General features: G+C 35.7%; 1 protein-coding gene across 5 annotated transcripts in view; it reads left to right on the forward strand.

Annotated features, from left to right (window-relative positions):
- The window catches only part of RB1CC1 (RB1 inducible coiled-coil 1), a 91,121-nt gene that overhangs the window by 42,346 nt on the left and 24,178 nt on the right, over positions 1 to 24,597 (forward strand). For all 5 annotated transcript variants that reach the window (XM_008525044.2, XM_008525047.2, XM_008525045.2 and 2 more), the window contains 8 exons: positions 5,659 to 5,843; positions 6,010 to 6,196; positions 6,280 to 6,361; positions 6,898 to 6,959; positions 8,341 to 8,444; positions 8,882 to 9,008; positions 9,098 to 10,998; positions 24,157 to 24,322. In XM_008525044.2, coding sequence (XP_008523266.1) covers positions 5,659 to 5,843; positions 6,010 to 6,196; positions 6,280 to 6,361; positions 6,898 to 6,959; positions 8,341 to 8,444; positions 8,882 to 9,008; positions 9,098 to 10,998; positions 24,157 to 24,322 — 2,814 coding nt within the window. The remainder of the gene's footprint in view (positions 1 to 5,658; positions 5,844 to 6,009; positions 6,197 to 6,279; positions 6,362 to 6,897; positions 6,960 to 8,340; positions 8,445 to 8,881; positions 9,009 to 9,097; positions 10,999 to 24,156; positions 24,323 to 24,597) is intronic.

Consider the following 24,597-nt stretch of genomic DNA (forward strand, 5'->3'; position numbering starts at 1 on the left):
TAATAAACATTAAAATCTCCTTTAGTATTTTCTTTTAGTGGCAAATTCAGTTTTTGTCATTTGGAAATCTCTTTAAATCACCTTTATTTCTGAAGGATGTTTTCTCTTGATGTAGAATTCTAGGCTCTGCAGTTTACTTTTAGCAATTTGACTTTGGTTTAGTTTTTAGTAGTTTTACTCTGATATGACAAGGTGTGGCTTTCTTTGTGTTTGTGCTGTATTAGGCTTGTAGTACTGCTTGAACCTGTGATTTAATGACTTAATATCATTTGGGAAAATTCCCAATCAACTTCTCTTCAGATCTTGTCTTTGTCTTACTCTCCAACTTCTCCTTCTTTGATTCCAATTACACATATATTAGATCTTTTACTTTGTCTTTTCCTTTTACCCTTGTTTCCTATATTTTCTGTCATTATATCTTTCTGTGCTTCATTCTAGATGTTTTCTTTTGACCCAACAGTTCAGGCTAATTCCTTTTTCAGCTGTGAATAGCTTTTGTTGAACCGATTTATTGATGTGTTATTTTTGTTCTTCATTTTTTAGCTCTACAATTTCAATTTCGTTCTTTTGTTTATATAGTTTCAAGTGATCTACCGAGATATTCATCTTATTCATCATCTCTTTAATCACATTAAGCATATAGTAATAAGTCTATGTCTCTTAACTCCATTATCTATGTCTGTGTGTCTGTGTATATTTTGTTTCTTATAGTTTTAATTCACATGATCTTGCCTTTTCATGTGTCTGATTATTTTTGATAAGAAAAATCAGAGAAATATGAATCCTAGGATAATTTTCTAGAGAAAATTTGTTTGCTTTTGTTATATGGTAGGGGCATTTACAATCTTAGATCACCTTAGTCGAGTTTCAGGGGCTTAGGTGATTGGAAGTTGGTCATCCAGTCCTTGTGACAGCCAGTCTACTTTTGTAGATTCTTATATCCTAGGCTGTAGCTTTTTGGCACACTAGTGCGAAGTGTGTTCCATTGTTATTTACCTTGCCTGGCACTCATCTCCAATTTTTTATTTCCTGGCTTCATGGGAATATCAGAAGGATTGCTCATCTTATTCTTAGTTTTGGGATCCTCTTCAGAAATCAGCAGTTGTCTCTAGGTCAAAGCATTCCCAGTCATCTCAGTTCCCTTTCTAGGTTTCCTCCTATATCCTGGCTCCTTCCCTGCTTCCTTAGATCTCCAATAACTAATACCACAGGAAGCTTGGTCTGTGTTACCATTACATTACAGTCTACTGTTACTAGGGGCAGAACTCTGAATTCCTGATCTTTTGCTTCTTCTTCTATGTCATTCTTTCTTAACCCTCCATAGAATGAATCAAACATAATTTATTTAACCATACTTCTTTTGATGGTCATTTAGGTGGTTTCCATTTTTCGTTATTACAAACCTTATTTTAATATCCCAATACATCTATCTTTACATGCATTATTCTACTGTTTTCTTTAGGTACAATCTCCAATAATGGAATTGCTGGACTAGCTGTTTGTGCATTTTAAATATTAATTAATAGTGTTATACTACCCTCCATAAAGGAAAAATCAATCAACACTCCCAGTAATTAATGAGAAGAGCAATTTTCTTTTTATCATTGTTTGCCACGTATTTCCTCTGAATTGTCATTTGCCAAATTTTCTTTCTCCTAATGTTTTTGTAGGAATTTATTATATATAATCTGGATAATCCTTTATTATAAATAACACATATGCTGTCTCTTTGTTGACAGTTTATATATATTGTTGTACAGAAACTTTTAATTTTGATTTAGTCAAATATATTAGTTATTTTTTCATATTTAATTTTGTGAACCCATTATTTCCTTTAAAATCTCCAGATTTCTTTATAACTGTTTTTCAGATTGAATAAACCAGGACTTCCCATTCTCTTATCTTAGAAAAATCTATTTTCTCTCTTTGCTACTGCAGGTCCCTTGGTTTTTAAAACATATTGCTTATATTTCTACTACACTCAGGCTACATCGAATGGCTTTACATTTGGTTGTAGTTTTTAAAAAGTCTCTTGCCGATGTTATCCTCAAAATCCACATTGGATTCAGCACGTGGAGTTTTGTCATACAAGGAGAAGTCATTTTTCTGGGAGTGTAGTTGCTGTGATGAAGGGGGTAATAGTATTATTTTTTTATTTTATCAGAATAATAGAAGAATGATTTCTTTCCAAGTTGAGCCTTCCTTGTTTGCTTTCCAGAACTGACCCTTAAACCTTCTTGAACCCAAACTGAAGTAAAATTCAATGGAAATCTCCTATACTATTCCTGTGGAAATTAAAAAACTAATTTTTGATGTCTTGTGATCATAAAAGTACTCTGTCTAAACATGTTCTTTCTCCCTAATATATTTGTAGCTTTTGCTAATGTTTTAAACTGTAGTAGTAGCTCATAAAATTTAGCTTTTAGAACACGTCATCCTAACCAGAGATAATATTCTTACTTATTAGAAATATTTTTCTTTCTTTGATTTTGATACCTGAAGTAGTATAGTCCTTTTAGACCTTGAAAGGCAGTTAAATACTCATTTAATTATTCTTCAGTGAATATTTCTTGATACACCTGTGTAGTTCTTAATATGAGTGTATGTAGAAATCATCTTAATTACCTCATTACATATTGGGAGTTGCCCTAAGGTAAATGGATTTTAGCTGGGCTTGCCCGAATGGCTCTGGCTGTGAGAGAAATTGGATATAATAAGATAGTTCTCCATGTGTTCATGAGAGATGGCGGGGGAGCGGGGAGGGATAACCTGTTGAAGTTAGGTAGTAACTAGTGAAAACTTAGTACCTTTTCACTCCTATATCTTTGTGTTTGGCTGCCAGGAGATTTTAAGAAACACCATTTCTGCAGACCAGCTTTTTCTGATCTTGCAGTCTTGATCAAAGCAGGTTTATTTTCTCTTAGTGTACTGTACTTAACCCTGTGTCATAATTATACTTGAACAATTACATGTTTTTTATACAGTTTCCTCTCTTAGAATATAAGCTCCAGGAAGGCAGGCCTCTAGTCTGTCTTCCTCACTGCTCTGTCCAAAATGCCTTACTACAGTTCCTGACACTTCGTAAGTATAAAATCAATCCTTATGGAACGAGAGTTTGGGTTCCTGTTGCCTTGAGTTTGAGAAATGTTGGACTTCTCTTTGGTCTGCATCTGTCACATTTTATTATTTACAGATGTCTAATCTGTTAGGTTTGTTACTGCTAATTTTTTTTCTCCATTGCAGATATTTTCTTTGCTTATCAATATTTCCTTCAGAATGTGCTTAGTGAAAGTAGATAAATTCAGATAATCAGTTTTGGGAGTTGATTTTAAATCTTGCATAAACACTTAAAATTTTATGTAGTTCATTCTAGCTACATAGTGATGAAATCTTCTAAGTAGTCCTAATTAAAGAGCAGGGAAAAGAAATAATGGTAAGAGATTTATTACCTGAACATCTTATATGATAAAGACCAGTTGAGACAGCTTTAGAAAATTAATTTTTTTAAACCACAACATTTGTGAGGATGTTTGTAGATGGGTCTACCTGGTCTAGCAGAGAAACGTCACCAAACCTATGAAGGTTTGTAACATTGGAGCCCTGAAAATTTATTCAGTGTGTTGTTTCTCTAGTCATCTTCTTATCCTTAAGGATTATCAGCAAAGTAAAATAATGGGGAATCTTCTTCCTAAACCAGAAGTTTATGGAATGCATCTTGAGGGGAGTTTTGAGTACTGTAGTAACTAGCAAGTAGTTAAACATTTCCTTAGAATATTGCCATGATTATTTAATTCTTATTAGATAATATAGCAAAATTTAGAATTAGGATATGGTATAGTTTACGCTTTGCTCTCAATCTCTTTGCTCATTCTGCTATGTAATTTTTCTTTTAAACTTGTAAATCATGTAGCTATCAAACCTTATTTACATGTTAGAAATATTAGTACTTGGGCTGGACCTGTGGCCTAGTGGTTAAGTTCAGCACGCTCTGCTTCAGCGGCCTGGGTTTGGTTCCTGGGAGTGGACCTACACCACTCGTCGGCGGCCATGCTGAGGCAGCAACCCACATACAAAATAAGGGAAGATTGGCATAGATGTTAGCTCAGGGTGAATCTTCCTCAGCAAAAGAAAAAAAAATAGTGTTAAATGACATTTATATATTATATATATTTTCATGATATTTAGAAAAGCATGAAACATGAAATAGAAAAGAGAGAGAGCAAGCTACCAGAAAGTAGGAAGATGGACTTGTTGTCCTTTGCTTGTCGTATGCTAGCCAGAGTCCCAGAAGGATAATTATTCACACTAGCAAGTATGGCAGTCAGATGGATGTGCAAATCTTAAAACTTCTATAACATATTAACTAATTTAGTAAATAGAGTAGGAAAAAAAGCCTATAAATAAAAACTTAGTAATAATCTCATCAAGATGTCTTTGGACTTTTAAGTTTTTGCTGTTGAGTTCTTGTTTGGCTGGTTGTGTGAACTAAAGACGACTATTTTGAATATGGTACATATGTCTAAATTAATTTATAGACTAAACACAATCCCTATTTAACAAAAAGATGCGAAGTTCACCTATGAAAATAAATGAGTAAAGATAGCTAAGGAAAAAGTCTAACAATAAGAACAATCACATAGAGACAGAGATTGGAGTGGTGGTTACCAGAGGGCAAGTGGGGAGGGAAGAGGGCGAAAGGGGGGTGATTAAGCACATGTGTGTGGTGATAGATTATAATTAGTCTTTGAGTGGTGAACATGATGTAATCTACACAGAAATTGAAATATATATCAATGTACACCTGAAATTTATAGAATGTTATAAATCAGTGTTACCACAATAAAAAAAGTAGAAAAAATTTTAAAAGGAAACCAAAACAATAAACAAAGAAAAACAAAATTTCAAAAATTCTGACATACTATGCAGAGTCTTAGAAGTTAATGAAATGTAAATGAAGCAACTACCTTCTGTCTGCTTTTTCTATTAATAAGTTCCTATTAAAAAGAATCCTTTATTCCCTCATTAAATTGATTTTCTTCTTTCAAAAAAAAGTCTAATAATTTTTTCTATGAAATAATAAAATGTACTGTAAAGTTACACAATTCAGTCATTGTGCTAAAGATAAAGCCCAGATCAGTGGAAAAATTATAGTCCAGAAATGCTAGAGAGAAGAATGACTTTTCAAAACATAGTGCAAAGTCAGTTGATTGTTTTTTTGACAGGGAGGACATATACAATATACTATTGAATATCATCGGTTAGATTGAATCACTTATTAATTTTCAAGGCTTAAAATCGTTGACCATGTTTAATTTAATGTCATGCTCTGACTAACCCATCATATAGTAAGAAGGTAGATACATAGGTTCTAGTTCTAGTTTGGCCATGAAATGTGTTCTTTGATAAGTTACTTTATCTTCCTAGCTTTCATTTTTTTTCTAGCCTGAAAATGGAACAGAATTAGATGAGCACAGATTTCTTAAAAACTCTGAATCTTTTGTTATGAACACATCTACTACATTCAGAAAAGTGGGAAATTTTAAAATTTTGTTTCAGAGTAGAACGGTTCATGTTTAACATGAAGATTTTCCTCTTAAATGAATGTTCTTGTCTTTCATGAAACAAAGTTAATATCCTTTAAAATGTTTTCTCTCAAAGGGATTTTTAGCTAATCAGATGAGAGCTGAAAACTTGAAGGATGCATCTGTGTTACCTGATTTGTGCCTGAGTCATGCAAATCAGTTGATGATTATGTTGCAAAATCATAGAAAGCTGTTGGATATTAAACAGAAGTGTACCACTGCCAAACAAGAACTAGCAAATAACCTACATGTCAGACTAAAGTAAGTGATTCTATTATATCTAATTTAGGGTGTTTAGAGTTGACTGTTTTTATTTCTTCCAAGTGACGGAGTAATTTTCTCTAATCACTATATTGAAATACTTGATTGGTTGATTAACTTGGCATTAGATTATTTTTATACAGTTTGTCTTGATTTCATTCTATAGGTGGTGTTGCTTTGTAATGCTTCATGCTGATCAAGATGGAGAGAAATTACAAGCTTTGCTGCGCCTCGTAATAGAGCTCTTAGAAAGAGTCAAAATTGTTGAAGCTCTTAGTACAGTTCCTCAGATGTACTGCTTAGCTGTTGTTGAGGTTGTAAGGAGAAAAATGTTCATAAAACACTACAGGGAGGTATGCAAGTTGAATTCTATTTTAATTATGTATGAGCCTTAATGATTAGTATGTGATATTAACAGAAGCTTTCCTCCTTTTAGTGGGCTGGTGCTTTAGTCAAAGATGGAAAGCGATTATATGAAGCTGAAAAGTCAAAAAGGGAATCCTTTGGGAAATTATTTAGTAAGTGTTCTTCATTAATAACTTAAATTTATTTTTTTAAATGTATTTTATTTTATTTATTTATTTTTTGAGGAAGATTAGCCCTGAGCTAACATCTGCTGCAAATCCTCCTCTTTCTGCTGGGGAAGACTGGCCCTGAGCTAACATCTGTGCCCATCTTCCTCTAGTTTATATGTGGGATGCCTGGCACAACATGGCTTGCCAAGCGGTGCCATGGCCGCACCGGGGATCCGAATCGGCGAACCCTGGGCCGTCGAAGAGGAACATGCGAACTTAACTGCTGCGCCACCGGGCCAGCCCCTAAATTTATTTTTTAAGGAAAATATTCTGTTTTTATTTTGTAGATACAAATGTAGCATCATATAACATGTATGTGCTATTAATTAGCAAGAGAAGCATTCCTTTTAAGGTCTATAGTATTGAATCCATTGTTAAATTTTAAATATGAAGAATTATCAAATTAAAAAGAAAAATGGGTTTTTGTTTTATCTTAAATAAAATTGTAAAATAACCATATTGTTACTTTCTTTACACAGGGAAGTCTTTTTTAAGAAATCGTCTGTTTAGGGGACTGGACTCCTGGCCCCCATCCTTTTGTGTATGTATTTATTTTCTAACCATGACTAAATTCTGTACATATTCAAACCTTTATTTCAGACATAGAGATAGTTATTAGAAACAGAAATATTTTTTTAGTAGATAAAAGTGTTTTAGGCTTTAAAAGCCAGTTGTCGTAAAGTTTTAAAATATGTCATAGTTTTTGATTAAGAATCTTCATAACACAGGAGGATAAGTCATACTACACTTTTAAGATTGGTGGGAATAGATTCTCTTACTCATATTTTGTCTTTCTCCTTCCCCTCCTCCTCTTCCTCTTTCTTTACCTTTCCCCTTCCTCTTTCCCTCCCTCTCCCTGCTCCTCCTTGTCTTCCTGTTTTCTCCCCTCCCTGCCCCTTCCCTTTTTCATTCTGTTAACTCTCCCCACTCCCCTCTACCACGCTTGCTTTCATTCATGTTGTGACAAATCAGAATAGAGTGACTCTTCAGGTGGTCTCCATTGAAACAGTGAAAAATAAGTTTAGTATATTTCTAAGCCAAGATTATCTGGGGACCATTAATTTTATTACATGAGAAAATCGGTTCCAGGGTCAAAGAAGTTTGGGAAATGCTATAGTTTTTTTTTCTTCTCCTCAGACATATTGCTTAGCTGCTAAACATGTTTCTGTACTGCAGGATTTCTTAGGGCTTTAAATATATGTATTTTTGAATATCTAAGAATCAGTGATGTATTAGACAGTTTCCCACACTCATTTATTTGGGAACCCTGTTTAATGAAGAGCATCTTGACATCTCTAAATCTGCTTAAGTAATGATTGAAACAGTTGGAGTTATTTTAAAAGCTAATATTTCTTGATAATATTATAAAGAAATGGTAGAACTCACCAGATAATTTTTTTTTAGGGAAGCTTGAAATTGACTAATAGTTTGTAATTCAGAAAATATGTAATGGAAAGGTCAAGTAAAGGATAAGGAAATAAATGTTACATAGGACAAAACGATTTTTACTCTGTTAAAACAAGGCATTCTAATAGGTGATAGAAATAGATACAGGGTTAAGGCTGGAGAGATCTTCATGATCATGCTATAAATCAAGGAAAAATTCTGGAATAGCCATATGTACTAGTGAAACAAATGGGTTCCTTTAATGTTGATAGGAATATTAGAATTCTGATGAACAGAGGGGAGGAACAAGCACATCAGTTGATCACCAACAGCTTATGTGTCCCCGTTATTTTAAGACTCAAGAAAATAGTATACCATGTTGTCGTTGAATAATCCTTTGTTTTATTTTATTCTTTTTCGTACACGAGTAGATCATTTGAAACACTTTTCTTATTTGCTCTATTGAATTTGACTATAGTAAGAAACCTTTTATAAATTTATCCAGTATATTTTTTGGTAAATTACTTTTTTTGTAGACACAAAAGCCTCGAAAGTTTGACTGTGAACTTCCAGATATTTCATTAAAAGATTTACAGTTTCTGCAATCATTTTGTCCTTCAGAAGTTCAGCCATTCCTCAGGTAAATATCTTTAGTATTTTTAACTTTAGTTATAGCCTTAAGGTTTTCCTTATTCTGGAGTTATGGAAAATAGCACCAGTATTCTTAGGAGATGCCAAAATAGAGAAATATTTTATGATAGACTGGCTCTCCTATGGCTGTTTTAGAAAATTTCTGGGGAATGTAAGAATAATCAGAAAATGAAGACAAAGTAGAAGGAAATTAGTGCTCTACATGCAGTTAATTTTTTTCTAATAGTTACTCTGACTTTGCATACTGTGGGAGATTTCTTATTTATCACTTGAATGATTATGTCTTAGGCTTCTTAAACTATTCCTGGTATTGATTGAAAGTATGATAATGCCATAGTTATTTTTGACTTAGACTAAAATATTTGCTTGTAGTTACCTATCATCATTAAGAAATCAGAAATCTAACTTGATTGCATTCCATTTCAGGGTTCCCTTACTTTGTGACTTTGAACCTCTACACCAGCATGTACTTGCTCTACATAATTTGGTAAAAGCAGCACAAAGTTTGGATGAAATGTCACAGACTATTACAGATCTACTGAGTGAACAAAAGGCAAATTAAGTTCTTTTAGATGGTTTGCTTCATTAGTGTAAAACGTTTATGTTGTCACAGCTCTGTAAGCCTGTCTCTCTCTTTTTCAGGCATCCATGAGTCAGACATCCCCACAGTCAGCTTCCTCACCAAGAATAGAAAGTGCAACAGGAATTACAACTACTACCTCACCGAGAACTCCTCCTCCACTCACTGTTCAGGATCCCTTATGTCCTGCAGTGTGTCCCTTAGAAGAGTTATCTCCAGATAGCATTGATGCACATACGTTTGATTTTGAAACTATCCCCCATCCAAATATAGAACAGACTATTCACCAAGTTTCCTTAGATTTGGATTCATTGGCAGAAAGTCCTGAATCAGATTTTATGTCTGCTGTGAATGAGTTTGTAATAGAAGAAAATTTATCATCTCCTAATCCTATAAGTGATCCTCAAAGTCCAGAAATGATGGTAGAATCACTTTATTCCTCAGTTATCAATGCAATAGACAGTAGACGTATGCAGGATACAAATATTTGTGGTAAAGAGGACTCAGGAGATCATGCGTCTCTAAATGTCCAGTTGGAAAAATGTAGAGCTGTTGCCCAAGACTCGCACTTCAGTATACAAACCATCAAGGAAGACCTTTGCCACTTCAGAACATTTGTACAAAAAGAACAGTGTGACTTCTCAAACTCTTTAAAATGTACAGCAGTAGAAATAAGAAACATTATTGAAAAAGTAAAATATTCTTTGGAAATAACACTAAATGAAAAACATCAAAAAGAACTACAGTCTTTAAAAAGTGAATATGAAGGGAAACTCGATGCACTAACAAAGGAGAGTGAAGAAAATGAAAACAAAATCAAAAAGCTGAAAGGAGACTTAGTATGCCTTGAGGAGGTTTTACAAAATAAAGATAATGAATTTGCTTTGGTTAAACATGAAAAAGAAGCTGTCATCTGCCTGCAGAATGAAAAGGATCAGAAGTTGTTAGAGATGGAAAATATTATGCACAGTCAAAATTGTGAAATTAAAGAACTGAAACAATCACGAGAGGTAGTGTTAGAAGACTTGAGAAAGCTCCATGTTGAAAATGATGAGAGGATCCAGTTATTGAGGGCAGAACTTCAGTGCTTAGAGCAAAGTCATCTAAAGGAATTAGAGGACACTCTTCATGTCAGGCACACACAGGAGTTTGAGAAAGTTATGACAGACCACAGAATTTCTTTGGAGAAATTAAAAAAGGAAAATCAACAAAGAATTGATCAGATACAAGAGTCTCATGCCACAGTTATCCAGGAAAAAGAACAACAGCTACAGGAATTAAAACTCAAGGTTTCTGATTTGTCAGACATGAGATGTAAGTTAGAGGTTGAACTTGCACTGAAGGAAGCAGAAACTGATGAAATAAAAATTTTGCTTGAAGAAAGCAGAGCCCAACAGAAGGAATCCTTAAAATCTCTCCTTGAACAAGAGACAGAAAATTTGAGAACAGAGATAAGTAATCTAAACCAAAAGATTCAGGATAATAATGAAAATTATCAGGTGGGTTTGGCAGAGCTAAGAACTTTAATGACAATTGAAAAAGATCAGTGCATTTCAGAGTTAATTAGTAGACATGAAGAAGAATCTAATATGCTTAAAGCTGAATTAAACAAAGTAACATCATTGCATCACCAAGCATTTGAAATAGAAAAAAAACTGAAAAGAGAAATAGTTGAACTGCAGAGTAAATTAGACTCAGAATTGAGTGCTCTTGAAAAACAAAAAGATGAAAAAATCACTCAACAAGAAGAGAAATACGAAGCTATTATCCAGAAACTTGAGAAAGATAAAGAGAAATGTGTCTTGAGCTGGGAACAGGACAGAGAACAGTTAATTCAGAAGCTTAATTGTGAAAAAGAAGAAGCTATTCAGGCTGCCCTAAAAGAATTTAAATTGGAGAGAGAAGCTGTTGAGAAAGAGTTATTAGAAAAGGTTAAACATCTTGAGAATCAAATAGCAAAAAGGTAAGAATTAACTTTAGACTAATTATAAAGTTAAAATATTGGTGATTCAAATTTTAATTGTATAATCATAGTACCTTGATTTACTCATTTATCTTAGGTGAATTGAGATATTTTTATGAAGTGAAAACTTTTACTTTTAAAATAATGAAAGTTTCTTAGAAACAATTTAAAAATAATAGACTACATAAATCCATTAGTGGCTTTTAAAAATGGATCAGTATTTTAGATTTTGAGAGAATTGATTTTCTTTTAAATTTCAAATGTTTTTAGGAACTTCTTTTGCCTTTTTTATTTCATAAATTTCTTTCTTTTGGTTTATTTGAAGTTTTTTCCCCCCTTAATTCTTCAGTTGAAAATTACTGATTTTCATTTTTTTAAATTGTGTATGTATGTGTAAAAGGTAACAGTTTTCTTTGAGAAGAGCAAGGCTAATCCTAGATTGGGGCTATCTAGTTTTCATTGTTATTTTCTTGATGTGACAATTTTAGGTATTTCCTCTGTAGTTCAAAAGATGTTTTTAAGTTCCAAGTTTTTTACATTGGTGGATTTTTTTTCATTTTTATTGTTACTGTCTGATGTTACTGCCTTTTGATCAGAAAAAATGATCTTCAATACTTTTACTGTTAAAATATTAAAGGGTTTTGTGACCTAATAAACAATTTCTAGAACATTATCAGTTCTATCATTAATTCTTCCAAGTGAATATTTTTATAGGTATGTATACATTATATATTTTAACCTCCATTTTTTGCCTTATGACTTTTACAGTCTCTTGTGATTGATTCTGTTATGTAATATTCATCTATTGGTGTACAGTTCAACCTCCCCCTCTGTTTTGAAAACAAAAACTCTTTATGTATTCTGGGGGCGTTAGGGGGTTTAATATAGGAATTAGGGCCTGCACCAATGTTGACAGAGCTAAGGGCAGCTAAGGTCAAGGGAGTCACTGCTGAAGGCCAGGAAAGCTCTAAGTGAAATTTCAGGAAAACAGACACCAAAGCACCCACCAAAGCTGTTGTTTTTCCATGGCTCACTGGGAAGCTGCTGCAACACTCAAGAGTTTCTTCAAAGCCCCAGTGATGTGCTCAGTCTGCATGAAATGGGTAATTGACAGGAAGCTACTGTGAAACCTCATCTGGCCTCTGGAGAGTAAGCCAGGGCTGCTTTTCTATCCAAATTTTGCATGTTGTTTTCATTGGCAAACTTGAATTTATAAAGGGGATTCGGGGAAATATAGAATCTCTGCATTACAGTGCTAATGAGATTCTAGAAGAGGGGTGAGAACAATGGCAAGATGACAGCAGACAGTCCAACCCTGTGCACCCCGTTTTAAACTCAGCAGTCCTACATAATGTCTTTTACCCCTATTGAACTTCCAAATAAAGAACCTTCTGATGCCATATTTCTGTCTAACATGATTCAGCTTATATTCCTCACATCACCTCAGATAGCCTCACCCTCTCTTCAAAAGGGGAGACTCAAACTTATGTCATTCTAGCCATTCTAGAGTGAACATATTGATGTTCATTCATCTTTCTGTGCAGACACAGTCTTTCTTTGATATTCTGTAGGTTAAATGCTGAGATATAGGATTAACCACCATTATCACAACACATAGTACACAGTAGAAGAATGGGAGAAGGGTTATAAAGATAAAAATTAATTGATATGTACAGGCTTAATTATCATAGTCTATTTCTATAACTATCCTTGCAGCCCCAGTGAGTATTTACAGCTTCCTTATATTGCCCACTCCATTTTTCACCTTAGACGTTACCTCAGCCGATTTTACTTCTTCACCTGAAGAGACTGCCATTAATGATCCTTCTTGTAATGCAGTTGCTGTAGTTTTTCATTTGACTCTTTATCACTGGACGTGACAATGCCAAGAGAAACCCTAGAAAAGCCGCTAACTTCCAGTAATATTCCTCCATGCTCTCATTATATAGGAACAACTTTCCCATTAGTAATTACGTTCAGTCTTATCAATACATACAGCAGCCCTCCTTCTTTGTATATTGGTTCAGTGACATGAGGAACCCTAAGTAGCCAGGTGGTATTAAGCTTCCAGTTCAGTAAGACCTTGGTTGTGTCTCCTAGTAAAGGGAATTCCTTTTTCGGGAACTAAGTCAGCTCCCTACATCACATGGCCCAAAATTGTAGGGACAGGAAGGAAAACTTTTGTTAATGGCTCATTGAGGTAATAGAGTAGTTATTCCAATTTCTGTCCTTCGTTCTCCAACCTGCGTATTTTAATTATGGGAGAATTTGTCTCACAAAGTGGTGTCTGGTTCAGAGCATCTGTTGCATTTACTCTAGCCATGCAGAATATCAGCCATCTGGTAACATAACTGAGTTTTCAGGAGATTGGTCCATGGTTGTATCTGACCAGCTGCTTTGGAGATTGGCATATTTGGTAAGATCAGTGACTTCCATGGGGTATGAGGCTGTGGCTACTTGTCTTTCACTGTAAAATGAAATCCCTTATTCAGAGGCAATTCTAGTGGAATACCATAGTAGTGAATAAGGCATTTTGTAAGTTCAGGAATTGTGGTTTTTGCGGAAATATTGTGGACATGGAAGGTAAATATATATGGAGAATAATGGACAGTTCTTGTGAGGACACGTTATTGTCCTTTCATGATATTAGTGGTTCAGTATAATCAATCTGCCACCAAGTGGCTGGCTGGTCACCCAAAGAAGCACAGCAATATGAGGGGCTCAGTGTTAGTTACTGGATGTATAGAAATCTATACACCTGAGCCTGCACTCCCTGCCTCTATGAACAGTTTGTTCTTTAGCCTTTTGAACAGGACTGGTGTGGCTGGGGGAAGAAGTTGACTGATATTCACAGAATGTTCAACTTGCCCATCTGATGATTAAGAGGTTCCTCACAGTGGGACATGTATACTCAGAGAACTTATATATCCTCATACTTTGTGCCCATTTTTGAGAGACTCGCCTTTATTTCTCTTCCACAAATTTCCTTGTCACTGGATTTTAATCTAGTTTCTTCCAAGTCCCTCAGTGGGGCTCTAATACTTCAACTGTGCTTCTGAATAGTGTCAGCATATTGTGCAGAATCATCTGGAAACCAGGCCTGCAAGCTTTTTCCCCTCTTAGTGAATGCCAAAGTTGTGATGGAGAAAAAGGAAGCAATCTAGGAGGAGTAAGTACCTTGGGAACCTGAACCTCTTGTAACTGACTTCCTGGCTTGATGGATTAGGACAATTTCCACTTTATGATGGGCAGCCTCGGGTCACATGGTAACTTGTGAGACCATTCACTCTTTCATTCTCTTTATAGGCCTAATAGCAAGCCACAAGCTATTTTACAAAAGGAAAAGTTATCTGCTTCAAAATCCTAAGGGTCTCAACTGTGATTCTCCTTTAGGACTTGCCAAAGCTTCATACAGTATCCATTTCTGCTACATACACTTCAGGCATCTGCTGGGAACTATGACCCAAATAGCAGAGCAACTTGCACGTTTGTGTTCCCCTCTTGCAAGAGAGCCTCTGGCTCTGGGCCTTAAGAACAAGCAACCTTAAAAAGTTATTTGGTAAATGAGTCAGCAGCATACCCAAATGTACTGTATATTGCCTCCATTATTCAGCGATGCTCCCCTAGCATTAGCTTGTCCCTTCACCTTAGAGGGGACATCTCACATGCCCAGACCACTGGATACTTAGAAATTTTACTGTGCTGACATGCTCCTGAATTTTCTTGGGCTTTATTGCTCACCTTCTGGCACTCATGTTTCTTGCCCTGGTAGCTCAGGTTGTTGTTACTTCCTATTTACTACGTCTAAGAGGCATATTGCCATAAATGTACTGGATTAGTGTGCTGTCTTGAGGAATAGCAAGAACACCAATATTCCTGCCAACTAGATTTTAACATAGGACTAGAGATATAATCCAGAGGTAAGACAGTGAAAGTATATTGCTGTCCCTGTAGGTGAAGTCAAACTGCTTACTGTAGTCTGTACCAGGAGTTGACAAACTGGCCCATGGGAATCCAGCCCACCACTTGTTTTTGTAAATACAGCTACATGGGAATACAGCGATGCCATTCCTTTACCTATTACCTGTGGCTGCTTTTGGCAGAGTTGAGTAGTTGTGACAGAGATCATCTGGCTAACATTTTTACTCTTTGTTCCTTTGCAAAAAAAAAAAAAAGTTGACCCCTGCTCTATACAGTATTAACAGGAATAGAGGAGGAAGAAATCATCAGATCAGCTACTTGTCAGGTACTAATGACCTTGTTGGTTTGCTCCAGCAAAGAGGTTGTAGATGAAATAGTTTTATTGGAGTCACTACCTGATTAAATTTATGGTAATTCATTGATTGTTTTCATGTGTTTTCTACCAGACGCATATTTAAGTTGCTTAAGAATGTGGTAGAAATCTCCTCCCCTGTGTCATTTGGAGTGAGAGATAGTTTGAGGGATTTCACTTGGCTCTTTTTACCGTAAGTATTCATTCCATGGTAAAAGGACCAACAGGGATTCCTCACAGTTGCTTTTATGTCTGTTCCACTGAGATTCTGGATGTAAGGATATATTTCTTACCTATGGTGATGGACCTACTGGGCCCAAAGTCAGTTTATCAGTTGACTATCAATAATCTCCTGGTGGACCACAGTGGCATTAGAATCCCCTCAGAGTCAGTGTTCAGTAATCCCCAAAAAGTTGGTTAGTTACCTTCCCTGAATACACACACAGTCTGCAAAATGGCCACAGGTCCCTTTGGTGAAGGCTAGAAAGTATACTGACTCAGGTCTTGGAATTGGGTGAGGGATGGTGATTCTCTTGATTTAAGTTAGATCTCTCAACACTGGATATTGAGTTTTTTAAAAGTTTTAAAAAACTTTTGGACAGCCACTGCCAAAATTTTTTCTGGGTCAAACCTTTTGTTTGCTCTGGCTCTGTTGCCTGTAATGGCACCATGTCATGTCTCTGGTTAAGTGCTATTACCACTCTAGATTCCTGTTCCTATTATTTCCATTAAATTCATTGAATTTTACTGGTTGTATGTCCTTCTGCATCCCTTGTCCTATAGAGCACTACTACAGAGCATTTGAGATTGTATTTCTCAAAGCCTTGGTAAAGGGAGTATTCTCTGGACCCTCCCAGGGTATACATTATAAATCCCTTCCAGTATGCCTATAATCACCATCATTTTTTGGTGATTCAAAGGTCAGCAAGTTCAAAGTCATTAAAAGGTCAGTAAATTTGTTCTTTAAAGGGCCAGATAGTAAATATTTTAGGATTTGCTGGTCACACACAGTACTTGTAACGTTTTTCTGTGTGTGTGTGTGTTACCACTCTTTAAACATGTAAAAACCAAGAGCAAGTGGTTCTCTAACTTTGGTCTGAGTACCCTTTCACACACTCAGAAGGTATTGAGGACCCCAAAGTGATCTTGTTTATATGGGTTATATCTATCAGTGTATTCTGTATTAGAAATTAAAGCAAATTTTAAAATATTTAGTCATTTTAAAATAATAAACCTACTACATGTTAGCATATAAAAAAATAAGGGTTTTTTATTGAAAACTATTTTCTAAAATGGAAATTAGTGAGAAGAGTGGCATTGTTTTATGTTTTGCAAATCTATTTAATGTTTGGCTTAATGGATTCTCATATCTGCTTCTACATCTAATCTGTTACAGTATCTTTTGATCAAAGTATATGATGAAAATCCAGGCTTTCACTCATATGTAACTGTAAAAGAGAGGAATATTTAAATAGACTTTTCAGATAATTTTGGATATTTCTCCTTGATACTAAATCAGAAGTCAACAAATGATAATTTCTTAAACATTAGTTTCATTGTAGAATATGAAACTATGTCAGTGGAGTTTTTTTCATACTCTTTATGTTCATAGCCATTGAATTGGTCATTTGAAAAACACTGGTTCACTGAGTTATGCAGATCTTGCGAATGTTGACACATTTTATTAGCATAGAAAAATCACATTTGTTAATATACCTACCAATATTATTAGAAAGATCCTAGGTACTGGGAAACTCACAAGCTCATAGTGGCAGATAGAAGTTTTCTAAAGTTTTAATTTCTTTTTAAAGAGTTACATTTTATCATTGGTAACAAATTCTGTCAGTTGTTCATTGACATAACAGGCTCACATTGTTCATTTTTGAGAAAATGTCAAAAACCCGAGTCTAAGCAACCAAAGATTCTCATTTTTCAAAGAGAGAGAGTGCACCATGGAAAGAATAGCTAGTTCAACACACAGCCAAAACAATTGTACAGGTACTTTTCCATGAGACAAACATACTTTGTAAGTGGCAGAAGTGCTTTATATGTACTCCTCATTTTGTCGCAGAGAATATTAAAAAGATGTGTACTCAGTGGTCAGGCTTTAATTATCACATCAAGGATGTTCCAAAATAAATCTGCCTTTTTTCACTTTGAGTGCCTTGAAGTAAAGGATACAATGACTAAAAGTACAGTTTGGTGGTAGTGTCTTTAATTTATGTTAAGGTGTCAACAGTGTTATCGTCTGTGCAAATGTCAACAAGGTATAAAAGACAAATATCATCTTAGTATTATGAAAATAGTTTTGACCTTACCGATCTGCTGAAAGTGTTCTAGTCACCCCCAGGGTACTGGGGATGATACTTTGAGGATCATTAGTATAGAGAATGGTTGGCAAACTTTCTGTGAAGGGCCACCTTGTAAATATTTCAGGTTCTGTGAACCAAGAGGTCTCTCTCCAAGCTACTCAACTTTACTATCCTAGCAAGAGATTAATGAGACAATATAAATGAATGAATGTGGCTATGTTCCAATAAAACTTTAATTACACAAACAGGTAACAGGCTACATCTGGCCTGCAGGCCATTGTTTGCCTACCTGTGGTCCAGAGTATCTCACCTTGGCCTCTTATTTTCATTTAACGTTGGCCTTTAGGTCCAAGTTTCAGGCAATCAACCTAGCAGACTATTAATAGCTAATAGTGAGTCTAGAATCTCTGGTCAGTACATCCATACAGAAAGTTTTGGCCTGATTCAGCATTATGTTTGTCCTTTCTGTTCTTAACTCCCGTTGGATCTATTCCCATACATATTTCCTATGTTTCTGCCAAAATAACTGAAATCTTCCAAGTGCAGTTTCTCCTTGGTTAGATTTTTAACTCCCCTGGGATCTGGGGATTTGAAAGTAGCAGTGGGTCTGTAAGTAATGCAGTGGTGAGAGAAGTTGTTAAGAAGGATCAACTTGTTGAGAAGGGAACTTCAGGCAAGGTGACACTAATCTCTTCAGATACGGGAGAAGAAGCCACTGCTGTTGGCAAGGGAGGCTTGATGGGATTTGGAGGGACAGCTGGGACATTTCCAAAACCTTGCCATCTCTTAGTCACTGGATTGCAGACAACTACAATTGTCAGCTCTTCTGCTGTGGAATGCCCTGTTCTACCAGAGTTTCATCTTGCACTGACGGTGAGGTCATTATTGCCTTCAGATCGATCAGATCAGAGAATCAATTCCAGATTCCCATCTTTATGGTTTTTACCCCTAGGATTATATTTCTATCTGTCTGGATTCAGTTTAGAAAACAGAACCTCTTTTAAATATTCCAGGATTAAAGGGTTTAATATTAGAATTAGAACTTACGTGAATTTGGGGAGAGCTGGGGCAGTGAAGGGTAAGGGAGTCACTGCCAAAGATCTAGAAATCTGTAGGTTCAAAATCATCTGAAGTACCAAAGCTGGTAGGCTAATTCGTAAACTGCTGTGTTTCTTTGGAGATTTCTACCAATTGTCTACCAAGACACCAATGCAGGTAGTTCACTTGGAAACCCCTTGTGAATCTTACATTACCCACATGTTTGGTTACAGCCACCTCTGGAGAATGATAGACTTCTCTTCTCTTTAGCATTCCAGATCTTGTGTGGGTATCTTTCGTTGACAAACTTGATCCCGGAACTTACTGGGAAGGGGATTCTGGATAATGTAGTTCTCAGCTTCTCTGTCACACAAAGGAAATACTTGAAAAGGAATGAGGAAGCCTTTGAAAAGAAATGATGCTGATCTGATGACACATGATCCACTACATCTCCTTGCCTTCCACAGTTTGGGTGGTTGTACGTATGCCAGAAGCAACATTGAGAGACCAACTGCCTGGGAGAAACATTTGTAAGATATGAATAAGAGTGTTAATTGTATCTGTAATGTCAAAGAGCTCCCACAAGTCAATGAGGAAAAAGCAAACAATCCATTAACAAATGGGCAGAGGATCTGAACAGGCAGATCACAGAAGAAATACAAATAGCCAATGTGTGAATGGCTGTTCAGTCTACTTGGGATAAAGGAAGTGCAAAATTAAGATACCTTTTTCCCTATGTAATTGGGAAAAGTTAAATCAATAGTGTACATTATTTTTGAGAATTTAGGGGAAAGAACTTTCTCATACACTTGTGTACAAAGAAAATGAGTGCAAAATATGTTTGTGTAATTTACACATATTTGGAAATCTGCCTACTACAGTATTCATAGTTGTGCTTCCAGTGAGTAATTGATGTGGATCTGAGTGAGAATGGGAGCACTTGAATTTTGTAATTTTAATCTCTTATTTTTTAAATCTCTACTCGTGGTAAACAGTAATTGTTTACTAGGCCCCCATCTAATATAGTCAGTGGCAAGACAGAGTTCAAGCATCAAGACAGTCTAGTTTGTATTCAGTGCAGATTTTCTAGTTACTAGAAATATTGCATATAATAGAACCTTTTGCTAGTACATACTAATTTATTAACAGTGGGGGGAGCTATCATTTAGAGATACTTTATTTGAAGTTCCATGTAATGGTGTGAAAATTCCCAACTGATAACAAATATATCTGCTTCCTTGAGTTTTAATTTCCAGGCCTTGTTAGAGTATTAATATACGCAAAGACAGGATTGTGTAAGTTTCTCTTTTGGGGCGGGGCATTTATTGATAAATTACTAGATCAAATATATTTTTAACTATATCGTGAGATACTGAAAGCTTTTCTTCATGCCTTCCCTCCCACCCAACACACACACAGCTGTTTACTCCCCAGAGAAAGCCAGGCAGTAGTGCTATAAAAAACAAAACTTTAGCTGTTACTGTTTCGTTGCTAAAGTTCATTCCCCCTGATGTCAGAGCCATTTTGGGTCTTAGAGTAATGTAAAATGAAACAGTGATGTGGCTGATGATCACCTGGAACATTTTCTAATGGGAGCCTCACAAAATGTGACACAGTATTTACTTCTGGTCAGACTATTAATACAGCTGCAAGAAACCCCTTTTCCCAGCAAAGCATGAGTATTAGTTGTTCTTTGTGTCATAAACTCTTCATTCTTTGCTTTTACCACCATAAGTCTTTTACCTTACAATTCAACATATACCCTGTGCCAATCATCTAATGTGGTCATTCTGAGTTTTGGGGATGATTGTGTATTTTCTAACAGACAGTGGTATCTGTACCTTCTTACATGCCTGGGACTATCTCCTTCCCTACCTGCCTCATCGTGGCATAGCATTGATCCGGAAATAAAGATAACACTCCCCCAGAGTGCACCAGGCAATCCAAAGATGCAAGACATCTAGGAATTACAAGTACTACCCACCTGTGCATGCACAGGGGCACACACATGCAATTTGACCACACTGTTTCGTTCTCTCTTATGGGATTCTTAGCATCCTTTGTCATGCTGAAACCTCTCTCCTTCAGACTTTGTTACTGTGCTCCAGTGATCTGACCAGTATCCTCAAATGGTCTTTTAAAAACCTAAATTCACACTGTATCACTCTCTAGACAAAATTCTTTATGACTTTCCATTGTACTGTCATGTGTTGCTTAATGATATGCATACTTTATCATTAGGCAATTTCATCTTTGTGCAAACAAACCTATTTGATATGGCCTGCCACACACCTAGGGTGTATGGTATAGCCTTTTGCTCCCAGGCTACAAACTTATATAACATGTTACTCTACTTAATGCTCTAGGCACTTGTAACACAATGACAAGTATTTGTGTATCTAAACATAGAAAAAGTACAGTAAAAATATAGTATAAACAGTAAAAAATGGTACACCTGTATAGGACACTTACCATGAACGAAGCTTGCAGGACTGGAAGTTGCTCTGGGTGAGTCAGTGAGTGAGTGGTGACTGAATGCGAAGACCTAGGACATTACTGTACACTACTGTAGACTTTAGAAACACTGTAGACGTAGGCTACACTAAGTCTATTTAAAAACATTTTTCTTTCTTAAAAAACTAACCTTAGCTTACTGTAATTTTTTTACTTTATAAACTTCAATTTTTTTAACCTTTTGACCCTTGTAATAATACTTAGCTTAAAACACAAACCCATTGTATAGCTGCACAAAAATATTTTCTTTATATTCTTATTCTATAAGCTTTTTTCTATTTTTAAAATTTTAAAATTTTTCTACTTTGTCAACTTTTTTGTTAAAAACTAAGACACAGGGGCTGGCCCCGTGGCCGAGTGGTTAAGTTCGCGCACTCTGCTGCAGGCGGCCCAGTGTTTCGTTAGTTCGAATCATGGGCGCTGACATGGCACTGCTCATCAAACCACGCTGAGGCAGTGTCCCACATGCCACAACTAGAAGGACCCACAACGAAGAATATACAACTATGTACCAGGGGGCTTTGGGGAGAAAAAGGAAAAAATAAAATCTTAAAAAAAAGAAAAAACTAAGACACAAACACACACTTTAGCCTAGGCCTGCACAGGGTCAGAATCATCAATAGCACTCTTCCCACCTCCACATCTTGTCCCACTGGAAGGTCTTCAGGGGCAATAACACGCATGTTGCTGTCATCTCCTAAGATAACAATGCCTTCTTCTGGAATCCTCCTGAAGGACCTGCCTGGGGCTCTTCTTGGGAGGTGTCACTCTTTAGAAATATGTCCATGGTGGTTTTCTCGATTTGTTTCTTTTGTTTATCATAGCTTTGCTTGTAAACAGATAATGCACTATGAATTTTCCTCTCGCTCAATGAAAACCTTTCAGTGCTGGGGTCCATGTTCAAATTTTTTAGGGAGCTTGTTGAAGTCTGCAAAAGTTTCTGCTAAACCCTTCCCTCTGAATTTGTGGGGGGCGAGGGGCTTGTCTTTTTCTTCTGCAGTTTCCTTTTCTCTTGACTTTTTTCAGCTATGCAATGTTCTGATGGCTAGGACATCACTAGGCGATAGGAATTTTTCAGCTCCATTATAATCTTATGGGACCACCCTCATATATGCAGTCCCTCATTGACCAAAACATGGGGCGCATGACTGTATTTCAAATAAAATCCAAAACGTTTACTGTTCATGATCTGACTTCCCCCTACTTCTCTAACTTCATTCCATACCATGCTCTGCCTTGCTTACGTGCCTTCAACCTGGCTTTTTCTTTTCCCCATACCAGTTCTCTTACCTTGTAACTATAGGGATAATTCAAGGTGCGTCTCTTACTTGCAAAAGGTAGACATTAGCCACGCAGTGTTGAAGAGAAACTCATCTGTAAGCCCTGCCTATACAGTCATATGTAACTTAAGGACAGGGTTACGTTCTGAGAAATGTGTCGTTAGACCATTTCATCATTGTTTGAACATTGTAGATGTCCTTACACAAACCTAGATGATTTTGCCTACTACACACCTAGGCTACATGGTACTAATCTCATAGGACCACCGTCTTGTATGTGCTCCATTCTTGGCCAAAACGTCATTATACGGTACGTTACCGTGCCTGATTTTCTCTGAAGCTTTTTATTCTTATTATACTGAATCTCTATATTCTCGTTCCTCAGTAACACTTTGATCTATGCAGCCTGTTGGGTTTCCATCTGTGCTATTTACCTCGCATAGCCCTCTTGCATCTAGCCCTAAAGGTGGACCTCTGAAAACAAATTCTTTAGCTTGTCCTTTTAATTAATTATATTATGGGGTAGGGGTTTCCCCATTCAAGCCTTTCTGGAAACTAAGCAAGAAGTCACAGACTTTGATAGAAGCATTATGTTTCAAACTGTGTATTCCCTGTTTGGCCATTTAAAGCCATCCCTTAGAAGAAAACGGGCGGCAAGTGTTTCTGAATCATTAGATTTTATCAGTAAATTTGGAAGTATGAATAAAAGAGTCACAGTTAACAATTCTCTGATTATCAATTGCTATAATATTAATAGTGTGGTCATTTTATAATTAGATTAGGAAATTACATAGGAAATAAACAAACAATTTTAAATATCCATGTTGATTGTAAAATGCATCCTGATTCCAAAAACTAATATTAAAGTGTCATTTAAAGTTGAATAAATGTACATTTAAAACAGTCCATTGACTTTGTTGCTAAAATAGTGTAGGAATGTTTACTAACAACGCAGTCTCTTTCCTGTGGTTTTAGTATATTTTAACACTTTTGATGGGATTAATTATCTATGTCTTGGACAAACTTTTTTGATGTAAAGGATTATTATGTTGAAAGTAGATAAGATGAATTTCTATACCAGAAGTTAAAATAATTATTAACTTGTATTTGTGTTTTTCTCCTTGCCTGGTCCTCTTCTCTTCTCTGGTGCTTTGTTTTGTCAGCAACCCCTTAAGGGTTAGCAAGGTTTGAGGGAAATGAATATGCATTCAGGAACATGTAGATTTGCTGTGTTTGAACATTTAAGTTCAGCTTTAGTTTTTTATTTATTCATTAGCTAACAAAATGAACCAAAACTTATTTTAAAAATTAAAAACTTGTTAACATCTGTAATCAGGTATTTGTTTCTTTTTTCACCTCTCAATCATGTATGTTGCATTTGTAGGAATAATAAAACTGAAATTTGAAGCTGAATTCTTGACAAGTATATTGATTTTTATATTGAAAACATTACCATTTGCTGGTAGAAGCAGATCCTGAATTTATCAGATAAAATCATTCACCCCTCTTGGTGTCAGAGTTTATTATCTATAGTGAACTTTTCCCTTTTACTTGTTTCCTTTTCCTTGGTAGATAAAAGAGAGAGGATTCACATAGAAGTATCTTTAACATCATTTAACTAGTGTTAGGTTTAAGGAAGATATATGCCCTTTCTGATGTCAACTAATTATGGTATTTGGCATATTTGTGATTGCATCTGTAATTTTGAAAAGAAATTTTGATACTATATTTAATTTTCAAGTCCTGCCATTGAATCTACCAGAGAAGATTCTTCAAGCCTAGTTGCTGAACTTCAAGAAAAGCTTCAGGAAGAAAAAGCTAAGTTTCTAGAGCAACTTGAAGAGCAAGAGAAGAGAAAGAATGAAGAAATGCAAAATGTTCGAACATCTTTGATTGCTGAACAACAGGTATGTTCCCCTGTCCTCATTTTATCTATTTCAGGTCTAAAGAAGGCAAACATAAATTAACAAATATAATTTCTTTGTGTAGTTGATGGTTTCTTACATCTTAAATGTGATTTTCCTACATTGACCCTGTTAATATTTATTAAATATCTCTTCTTCATGATAAAAAGCGTTTTCTTTTTAATGGTCATTATATCACATAGACAGGTGACTCAAACTGAAGTAGTCCTAGATTAGAAATTAGGAAACGTGAGTTCTGTTTCTGGCTTCTTAATTAC

This window comes from Equus przewalskii, chromosome 8 (assembly GCF_037783145.1).
Source record: "Equus przewalskii isolate Varuska chromosome 8, EquPr2, whole genome shotgun sequence".
Lineage (NCBI taxonomy): Eukaryota > Metazoa > Chordata > Mammalia > Perissodactyla > Equidae > Equus > Equus przewalskii.